Raw genomic sequence first — 10664 nt, 5'->3', positions numbered from 1 at the left:
GGAGCGGGCAGAGGGCAGCTGCTGGTACCGGGGCACCTCTGCCCGCGACTGCGGGTTCCTGAAGGCGGCCGATGCTGCAGGTGAGGGTGAGAGGCTGCGGTGAGGGTCCCCACGTCCCCTGCCACGGGGGGACCGCTGGAGCGGCGGGCGCTCACCGTTGGCAAAGGCCACCGCCAGCCAGACGGCGTCGGAGGCAGCGGCGTGGCCGTCGAAGACGCAGCGGGGCCTCTCCAGCGCGAAGGTGGTGGCAGTGACCTTGCCCAGCAGTGCCATGGGGGGCACCTGGGGCACGTAGGGCAGCCGGGCTGCGGGAGGGGGCAGTGAGCAGGGGACCCCCCCGTTCTGCACCGCCCAGCAGGTGCCTGACCCCGCGTCCACAGCAGGGCTGGCACACCGGGCTGTCACGAGGTGCCAGCATGAGGGGGACAGCACTGGTGGGGACCCCCCAGCCATGCCCAGCCCCATCACCCCTCCCGGCCCGGTCCCCCTCTGCCCTGTCCCCCGGAGTCACCCAGGTCCGCGGCCGCGCCCGTCGCAGCCAGCGCCAGCAGCACCCACGGCAGCTCCATGGCCTCGTCCTGGTGGCGCTGGATGTGCTGTGCTGCTCGGCTCGCCCCGTCCCACTGCCGAGGGGACGAGCCGCCCCCGGTGCCCCCGCAGCAGGGACCGCCTGTGCCGGGGCCGGACCCTCCCAGCCCCGCATTCCTGCACCGGCTCTGCCGGCCCGGCCGGAGCCCGCGGGCACGGGGGACAGCTGGGCGTGCCGGGTCACCCGCTGGTCCCAAACCCGCTGGGGCCAGTCCTGCAGGACCCCCGAGGCACCTGCGAGGAGTCAGGACACAGGACAGTCATGTGAAAGGGGAAACTGAGGCACAGGAGGCGCTGGGGCGTTGTTCCAGGATGGACTGGCAGGACACACTCTTTGTTGGCGCTATGGGGCAGCCAGGCTGATCGTCCTGGACCCCCGCTCGCCCCACCAAGACCCAACCCCCTGCGGATGCCCTGTGCCCAGCAGGGCCCCAGAGCCAGGGGTGAGCCCGTGCCCGACTGGTTCTGGGGCAGCCAGCCCTGCCCCGCGGGCAGGGCAGCGCTGCGGAGCATCACACCCGAACCAGCCCAAATCCCAGCGCTCAGGTGAACGGTCCCACCCAGCCCCGGCCTTTTCAGCTGTCATTTCCCCGTCTCTCCCCTCTCCGAGCCCCGGGACGGGGGCAGGGAGCGGGAGTGCCCGCGGCTCGGGAGCCCCTGAGGCCGCTCCCCCCGCGCAGGGCTTGGGGCGCTCCCTCCCCCGGCTTTGCCAAGGGGAGCGGCTGCCCACTCCTGCGTGGGAGGAGATTCCCCCCCTTGCCAAGGGGCCGGGGCCGCGCCTTCAGATTAAGTGGAAATGGGGCATTCAAAGATTATTACATCGCGCAGCTGCAGAGGGGAAAAACAGGCGCAGCTGCAGCCTCCGTCCCTGCTCCTCCTTATCCCCCACACCGGGACAGCAACACCTGCCCCGGGGCCCCCCCGGTGCCCCCCGACCCTCCCTGGTGCTCCCGGCGGGCAGGGTGCCAGCAGCAAGGTGAGGGGCAGGGTGGGTGACGCAGGGGTGACGCAGGGGGACAGTGAGTCACAGTTTCAGCTGCCGGTACCCAGCATAGCTGCGGGGTCAAGGCTGGGCTAATAATATCCACCCTGTGGCAGATGAGCCATCCCCGCGGGGCTGGGAGGGACACCTCCCCTCTCCTCTCCCTGGGGCTCCGGCTGGGGATGGGGGACACAGGCTTTTGGTGAAAACTGGGAGCATCATAGGCTTTTATCTGGGGTTTTGTCCCCTCCTGGCACTGAGAGGAACCATGGTTATGCTTTCTCCCCACCTTTCAAAGCATCTCCCTGTACCACCATGCCTGAGCACCTGACTGTGCTCCCTCCCAGCCCTTGGATCCCCCTGCCACGGGGGCTAGGCCACCTTGGGCCCAGCACAGAGAGGGCAAGGATTTCAGGAGATGCCTCGTGTCCAAAAACAGGGCAGTCAGGCTGAGCTGCTGAGCTTGGCTGGCTCTGCACAGCCCAGTGCCCCTGCCCTGGACCAGCCCAGATGCAGGGAGGCTCCAGCTGATTCACACCCAGCAGCAGCTGCTGGAGATGCCTTAGGCCAGGCCCAGCAGGAAATTCTTGCTTTGTACAGGGCTGAGTGAACCCTGCTTCAATTTTTGCTTCAATTCACTGCTTTGATTGCTGGGATAACATGATCCAGGGATACAAAGCTGAGGTTTGAACTCAAGACCTCTCCCTTTTGCAAGCAGGGTGGGAGAGGAGCAGACAGAGCCCATTTGTGTAGGGCTTAGCAGCACAGACACGTCACTGCAGCACCCAAGGAGCTGCCAGTCCTGCAGCAGGCCCAGCTTTCACTGGGTGTTTGAGGGGCTTCTCCTTAGAGCCTGCAGGCACAAGATGGACACTGGGGAAAGCCCCACTCCTCACTGGCTCAGAAAAAGCCTTTAATCTTTATACTGGCCTGACAGGAAGCAAAGTGTGCTTTTTATGGTCCAGCATGTGCTGGCCCCAGGAGGAGGCCAAGGTAGAGCTGCCACAAAGCCCAGTCCCAGCCCAGCGTTCCCAGGAGGGAGCTGAAGTGGCAGATGGCACCAGTGCCAAAGGGATGGAGTAGATGGATTTAATGTGCAGCTGGGTCTGCTGGCTGCAGGGAGAGGAAGAGCCAGAAACAGCTCTTCAACAGATATCAGTCCCCAAGAAACAGCTCTTCAAGGGACATCAGCTCCCGTGACACGCAGCCTGGGGACAATAGAGCAAGGCCATGGGGCTGGGGCAATATCCCATTGCAAGGTGCCAGCAGCCAGAGCAGGAAGAGGCTCTGAGCCAGAGCATCGCTGCTGGCACCCGGGCTGGCCCCCACTGCTGCTGGGAGGAAGGGGACTGTCACCAGCTGGTGGCACCAGCATCCCTGCAGCAGCAGCACAAAGCACAGCAGCTCCTCCCTGCACTGTAGTGCTGCCATTTCACCTGAGAGAAGGGGAGAGAAGGACAGGCTCTGCCTCTCACGGCTGGGATGAGAGGAGGGGGGCTGGCAGCTCACAGCCAAGAGCAGAGGGCTGCAGCTTCCCACAGGGTGGACACTGGTAAGTCACCTCTGCTGGCACCATGGCCACAGATCACCCAACTCCAGTGGCCAAAGCACTGCCAGGCAGGAGCCACAGCCCCTGGGAGCAGCGTCCTGCCTGCTCTGAGGTGTGTCCCTCCAGCAGAGCTGAGCTTCCCCTCCTGGCTGGATGAATGGTCCATGGCTCCATGGAGCAGGCTGGTTCCCCAGGGAGAGCCACCCCAAAGGAAGCAGAGCAGGGTCGTGCTGTGAGAATGAAGAGTTTATTGGGACTGAGCAGAGATACATGGCAGGAGGGAGGCAAGAGGTGCCTCAGACAGGGAGCTGGTGTGTCCCAAAAGGAGGACCTTGTGTGACTTCCAGGGGGGCTACTGGAAGCAAGGCACTCTCCCCTCCCATCCTGGCCCCAGGCATTGCCAAAGGAAGGTCCTGCCTTCCCCGGGGATCTGACAGGGCATGTGTCACCTCAGTCCCCTCCCAGCTGCTCCTGGCTGCAGCCATCAATCCCACCCAGAGACACAAGCACAGCTTCTACAAAAATATCCTTCCCAACCCCACAACCCCCACCAAAAAAATGTGAAGAGCGTGCAGGGCTCCCAGGGAACTGTTATTGCTCAGGGTGACGGGTGGTCAGACACGGGAACTTAAGGCATCAGGAATAAGTGCACTAGGTGGCCCCTGAGGCTCACTGGCCCAGGCAGTCCTCGGTGACACCCTGGGCAGCCAGCTCTGCCAGCACATTGTCCAGGTAGTTGGGGTCAGGGTAGCCATGGCCACTGAGGTTTGAGTCCATCTCAGTCTTGTGGTGGATCTCGTTCCACACCACCGTGTTGCTCTCGCCGGTGGTGCTGGAGGTGCCCACTGTGAAAATCAGGCGTCTCCTCCAGGCCACCTTCAGGAGCTCCAGGACCTGGAGGGGGAAAGGAAAAACAAAGCTAGGAGATGTGTGCCATGAATGCAGCTTGTCAGGAGCCTGACAGCTTAAGAAGGGTGATGTGACCAGGGTGTGATAGCTCACCTTCCTGCCCTTCTCATTGTCTGGCAGGTAACAATAGCGAGGAAAGCCTCTGGCTGTGTAAGGCATCCCAGGGTTGGGGTGCTCCGGGCCCTGCAGGAGATGAGACAGATTTGTCATGGACATATCCATCTTCAGATGAATTGGGCAATCCATCAGCAGCAGGATCTGACACAGGCCCATCCCAAACCAGCTCTTCCATGTAGAGGCAGCAAGGTATTGCTGCTGAGTCCATGATGTGTGACTTGTTCTTATAGGACACGTGAGTATTACAGATCCTCCAAAAGCAGTCTCATGCTGGGATACAAAGCCAGACCTAAAATCTACCTAAATTCTGGTGAGACAGGCCCAAAACACTGCTTTTTCCATGTGTTCTTGTAACATCTAAAAAAGGTCACTCAGCTCAAACCTTTGGAAGTTCACTCCCACCACTGAAACCAACATGAGCTGTCAAACCAGACAAGATGTTTCCCACCTTGGGATCATGGGTAGTCTCCTCCCTGCTTCAGACAGACATCAGAGCAGCTGGGGCTGCTCAGGAAAAGATCTCTGATGGAGGAGACCCTCACATGTTGAAGAACAGCCAGAGCAGCTGCTGGCTCCAGGCACCACAGGCTGTTCAGCAATGGGCTGCCAGCAGGTGCTGCACTGGATCCCAGGACTTTTTTGGGAAGCTTGTGCTGTGTGCCAGCACGCTGGGCACTCACCTGGATGCCCCTGCTGATGTGATACACAATCCTGATTGTCCCACAGTCCTTGTGTCCTGGGAGGGACTGGGGGAAAGTGGAGATCTCCATCTTCCCTTTGGGCTGGGTACCAGTTTTCTCTCCATAGATGGTTTTACAGGAGGGACACTGCAAACTGCCATCCTGCCAGGGGACAGAAGCCACATCAGAGCTCCACAGCCCACCACGTGCACACAGGGGCCTGGTGAGGAGGGGCCAGCCCAGTACCTTGTTGCCGTTGGAGTACATGGCCAGCATGCAGAGCATGTGGAAGGAGTGCTGGCAGTTCCTCAGGCGACCGACTGCCTCGGGCCCGATGGCGCGGGACTGGCACGAGTCGCTGTAGCCCGAGGGGCAGGACAGCTTCTCCATGCAGATCATGCAGTCCTAGGGGAGAAACACCACGTGCTGTGAGCACAGGCTGCTCCTGAGGACTGACACACCAAGGAAGCTATCAAGGAGATGCTTCAGGAAGGTTTGCCTTCAGCTTTAATTGAGATTTATGGGCACAGGTTTCCTTCTCTGGCTGGTATCACTCCACTCCACTTCCTGCTTTGTCCAGGAGGTGGAGAGCTGTCATCAGTCAGAGAGGAGAGTATGGTTACATCCTGCTTCTCTGCAGAGGAGCTCCAGTGCAGGGGCTGATCTCTAGTTTTGACCTCTCAGCACTGAGACCAAAACCAAACTCCTTCCTCCAAAGGACATGGGGAGGCACTGTGAGGATGAGCTACTCAACCCACACTGTGCCTTCATCACAGTCCTCTGGTGAGGACAAGTCACCTGCTGACACGTGAATTTTGGGCAGTGCTGAGGACCCTCCACCACACATCAACAGTGCCACTGCAAGCAGCACCAGGCACCACACCAGACACATGATGAGGATGGTCCTTGGGCACTGCTGTGGTTTCCTTGGCACCCCAGTGAACTGGGCAACTGGAGTTGCTCCACTGTCCCCTTACCTCATCAGCAGGAGCTCCCTTCAGCTCTTCCAGGTACTTCTTCACCACCGATTCTGGCTCTGTTGATGTGGCTGCACAAGGAGAGATGAGACAGAGAAGTCAGACACTCTGTGTGTGATGGGCACGTGCGGGGCGAGCTAGAGAGAAGGCAGACAAGCAGGTCACTGGCCAGGATGCCAAGGAGGAAGGTCAGGGTTAGAGGGGGAGAAGAGAACACTCCAACACATCCCTACAAGCCCAGCAAAGGCTTTGCTTTCAGCCGTGGCTCCCACTAGGGCTGTGAGTGGCACAGGCCTGCAGCTGGTGTGCTCCTGCTCTCCTCACACACCCCAAGTGACACCAGGCACATCCCAGCTGGACTCTGTGCACACCAGAAGCCAGCTGGGATCAAACTCAGCAGCCTTGATGAGATAGAGGATCACACAGTCTATGCTGTCAAAGGAGAAAAAAAGGCATTCCCACACCACCCCAGCTGGTGCCAGCAAGGAGACCCAGCAACACTCTGAGCTTCAGGCCCAGCTCTGAACAGAGCACAATGAGCTCCACAGCCTTAACATGAAACAGTGGCCTTGGTCCTGAGCTGCCACACCCTCATACTTGGCAAGCCACAGTGCAAGTCACCAGGTGTATAAAATAAACCAGCTTTTAACATGAACCCTGTTTGCAGCATGACACAGTATCCTGGCATCTTCCCAAATATAATCCCTGTCCCATCCACCCAGGCACAGACACCTGAGCAGCCCAGCAGCTCCAGCAAGCTGCTCCCTGGAGGCACTGAAGCAACAAACATCACCCAACACCAAGAGCAAATGACCACTGAGTGCATCCAGGGTCACCTCAACTCCCAGCCCATCCCCCTGGAGCTGCCTAGCAAGGCTTGGCTTAAGCCAGGGAGCATCCCATGCCTCTGCAAGGCACCTGCCCTGGGTGGGAGGAGAGGAGCTCCTCACCAGGCACCAGGCCTGCCACAGAAGCTGCCAGGCTTCTCCACCAGCCTGGAAAGGAAACATTTGCACAAGTGATGTTACAACCCCACCTAGCAGGAGGCAAAGGGAGATCAGACACTTGGCTTGGGGGAACCTCATCCTTCCTTCCTGAGTCCACTTCTGGGGACACCAGGAGAAAGCAGTGCTGTGCCAGACAGGCTGGCCAAGGGGCAGCTCGTCCTTCTCCAGTCTCCATCCTGTCCAGGTGGGTGCTTTAGCACGGAGAGCACTGCTGCTCCCAGCTCCACGTTCCCAGCAGGCACAGAGCATCACCATGTGGAGCAGCCAGGGATCAGAGCTGCAGCTGTACTGCACAACATCTTCAGCTCCCCCCGTCCCTCTGGGGCTCTCAGGGAACACAGAGGGTTACAAGCACTGGCTCTGTGGTTCAAAAAGCTGCACATCAAGAGGCAGCCTCTGGAGCTGCTATTCCAGTCCAAAGAGCCATGTCTGTCACCAGCAGGAAGGAGGGGGTGCTGTTTTCTGGATAACCACTTTTCATGGAAAGAAACATGAAGCAGAAGGGAAGGACTGCTCCCATGGCACAAGTGGTGCTGAACAGGCAAAGATGGCACAGATCCTCTAGCAGGTAGAAGTCCCTCATTCCCCAGAACACCATGGAAGAGAGCAAGGCAGAGCCAACATCCTTTAGCTAAGAAGGCTGAGGAACTGTGGGCTGGACTCTCTTAACTGAAAACACAGTCATTAAGATGAGTTATTTTTAGAAGGGGATTCCTGGCCAACCTGAAACCCGTGATTTCTGGCAGCAGTAGCAGGAGGATGGGTGAACACAAGAGCAAGAAGAGCAGCTCAGGAGGTGAAGGGACATTCACTCCAAGTGCCAGTGCTGGGCAGGAGGGATGTCAGGGCTGACATCTCAGGCAGAGCACGGCTGTGAGGACCAATCTCTGGAGATCCCAAGCCAGACTGGTGGCAGCAGGATTAAGCATTAAGCCAAAGAACAACACAGAAGCAGATGTTTTTCTCTTCAGAGGCCAAAATCCCCTGGAAAAGCATTTCCAAGAACTGTCCCAAGAGCAGGAAACAGGGAGGAGCCTGGGCAAGCCTCAGGCTTCCACCTTTGAAGCCAAGGGTTCAGCAGCCAGGAGCTGCTTCAAGGCCTCATCACCAGATCTCACAGGGAACATGGCTCCTTGTCTTTTCCAAAAGAAACTCCAGGAATTCTCTGCTGGGACCCTGCTTGCATGCAAAGGATCAAGAGGAGGAATGAGTCTGAAGGGGATGGGATCAGTCTGGGCAGCTCACTGTGCCTGAAACCCCCCAGGTGAGTGTTCAGTGATGTCTGTACTCCAGGCTGGCACACACAGGGTGGCACTTGGAATCAGCCTCTGGAGACCTTCATGGCCCTACAGGAGATGTAGGGGACTCAGTTTCTTCTGCTTCACAGGTTTTAGGAAGAATGCAGTGAGCAGGACTAGCTACTGTCCCCCTAGGGCCATCCACTTCCATGATGATCACTGTGTTCTCATCTCTGTGGATCCTGTGCTGCCTGACAGACAGACAGACCACCAAGACCTTCTCCACCCAACCTGCATTTTCCATGTGGCTCCTTCTGAAGTGACCTTCTTGTCTCCTCTGGCTTTGGGCTGGAGGAAGCAAAGCCAAAGAGATGCACAGCCAAGGTGAAGACAGAGAGGGAAGGGAGCAGGGAGGAGGTGTTACAGCGGCAGCACCACCTGCCCAGCACTTGGCTGAAAGCCCCAGCTCACCTGCTCCCACCTGCACAGCACATCTGAGCAGCTTTAGAGCAGTTCAGCTCCTTCAGAGTGGTGGGGGATGCTCCTTGCACAGAATCCCTTGTGACTTTTCTTCTCTGGAGCAGCTCCAAGGAACAAAGAGATAACTCACCCAATAACTGGCCAGGCTCATTCAAATGAAATCAATGAAAGGAGACAAAAGTTCTGGTGCAGAGCTGGGTAACAATGAGACAGGGAAGTCCTTGGGATTTTGGGAATTACACCACTTCACCAGCTGGCATTAGGATGGAGCTGGAGAAACCTAAGAGGCAGAAGGTAATGCAGCCCTCAGCTACCCTGAGGAAACCCACACCTGATGGATTTGCACTGTGGCATCTGCAATCTGTCCCTGTCACTTGGCTGTGACAATGCTCTAATGCATTCAGAGCCACCAAAGCTGCCTGGAGAGAGAAAGGGCTGGGCAGCCCTGGCACTTCAGAAAAATCCATCCCCAGCTGCAAGGCTTTCAAAGTCCAGGCCCAAAGAAGAGACTTTTGATGCTGAGAGCTTTTTCAGGAGGGTAGCAAGGCCCACATGGCCTTCCTTGGGCAGCCCAGCACGCCTGGCTGGCCACATCCCAGCAGCACAGGGGAGCCAGGAGGGCTGGGACCATGGCACGAGCCACGCATGCTCCAGCACGGGAATCACTTCCTTACAGGGCTGTTTACTCCATACAAGTGTTTGCCTCCAAACCTTTGTTCTAGCCATCCCCTGGGACCATCAAAGCCTGGTCAGTCCCCAGAGCTTTCTGGATTCAATAGTGGATTGAAAATGGACTGGAAGAATCGACCTGAGCCGTTTATCTCCAGCTGGCCCAGAGCTGTGCTACGGATTTATCCAGGATGCCAAAGAATGTTTACCATTCTTTCATTTACAAAGAGAGGAATATCAAATTGTTTTTAATGCTTCCCCTTCCTCCCTGTAGATAATAAGCTGCTTGCTGCAGCAAGGGCTTTCCATGGGCAACATTTAACAGATGTGTTTTGAATCCTTGCACGGCAACCAAATGCTTGCACCAGTAATGTCTCCTTCTGTAGCCCAAAACGAGCCATATGGTTTCCAGCAGACTTTTTTTGATACCCTCTGCAGGCCAGACACTGGTTTGTTCCTAGTTATTGTCATGGACAGTCACACAGCTCCCATCACCTCTGCTCCCTGGACTTGCAAAGGCTGTGTCTATAGATTTCTCCACATTCAGCATTTCAGCAGGATAATGCAGTGACCAGCTGCTCTGGTCAGAGCATCCCTGTTTCTGCAGCCTGTCTCCTTCAGCAGATGTTTCCCCACAGGAACAAGAAGATCTCCCAGCTCTGAGGGGCTCCCCAGTCCCACCCATCCCACAGGCACTGGCACAGTCTGCACAGCTGGATGTCAAGGATGCCAAGGAAGGAGTGTGCTCCTCTCCTTCCTCACTGCAGTGATTGCCCATCCCAGAGGACGGATGTGCAGGGAAACCTCCTCACCAGGGGGAAAAATGGGTAACAGATGACACAGGAGACCCAAGCAGCCCCTGGAGCTCCCTGGCAAGGCTGGGGAGCTGTGTGGCCAGCAGCATGCACAAGCAGCACTTGGAGAGAGCAGCACAAGCCACTTGCCCTCCTGCCTCCCGGACAGCAGCCAGGAGCCAGCGGTGCTGGCACGGGCAGCGAGCGGCTGCAGCACTGACCCACGGGGATGGCAGAGCTGCCAGGCCCTGTGCCAGCATGGAGAGAGCCTGCCCAGAGACTGCGGCTTCCCCAAGCCCTGCAGCACCCAGCTGTGCCAGAGACATCCCTGCCAGAGCAGCAGCAACGCTAACGAGTCCTGACTAATTAGCGCCTCTGTTAAACACACCCCAGCTATCCACAGAGCCAGCTGCAATTCCACCCGTGTGGGACCAGGGCTGGCAGCAGCAGGGAGGGAGAAGGGGCTCAGCAGGGGCACACTGCACCCACCAGCAGCTGCCTGTGGTCAGTGCAGTGCTGGGTCTACTCCTGGATGCTGAGCTCTTGTTTGAGCTCTCCATGATGGAGAATCCTAAAGGGAAGTGGCCAAGAACACACAATGCAGAAATTCAGGGCACAAAACAAGCCCATCTCTGTCTGTTGGCAGCACCAGGGTCTGTGAAGGAAAGAGAACA

General features: G+C 57.9%; 1 protein-coding gene across 3 annotated transcripts in view; it reads right to left on the bottom strand.

Moving 5' to 3' along the window:
- Positions 1–3350: 3350 nt before the first annotated feature.
- DTX2 (deltex E3 ubiquitin ligase 2) overlaps positions 3351–10664 on the bottom strand; it is a 34653-nt gene continuing 27339 nt past the window's right edge. For all 3 annotated transcript variants that reach the window (XM_064394453.1, XM_064394455.1, XM_064394454.1), the window contains 5 exons: positions 5803–5873; positions 5072–5230; positions 4826–4987; positions 4122–4211; positions 3351–4013 (listed from right to left, as the gene is read on the bottom strand). In XM_064394453.1, the coding sequence (XP_064250523.1) occupies positions 3789–4013; positions 4122–4211; positions 4826–4987; positions 5072–5230; positions 5803–5873 (707 nt within the window). In that variant the 3' untranslated portion in view covers positions 3351–3788. The remainder of the gene's footprint in view (positions 4014–4121; positions 4212–4825; positions 4988–5071; positions 5231–5802; positions 5874–10664) is intronic.

This window comes from Passer domesticus, chromosome 19 (genome assembly GCF_036417665.1).
Source record: "Passer domesticus isolate bPasDom1 chromosome 19, bPasDom1.hap1, whole genome shotgun sequence".
Lineage (NCBI taxonomy): Eukaryota > Metazoa > Chordata > Aves > Passeriformes > Passeridae > Passer > Passer domesticus.
Note: the sequence above shows the minus strand (reverse complement) of the source record. Positions and strands in the feature narration are given on the sequence as shown.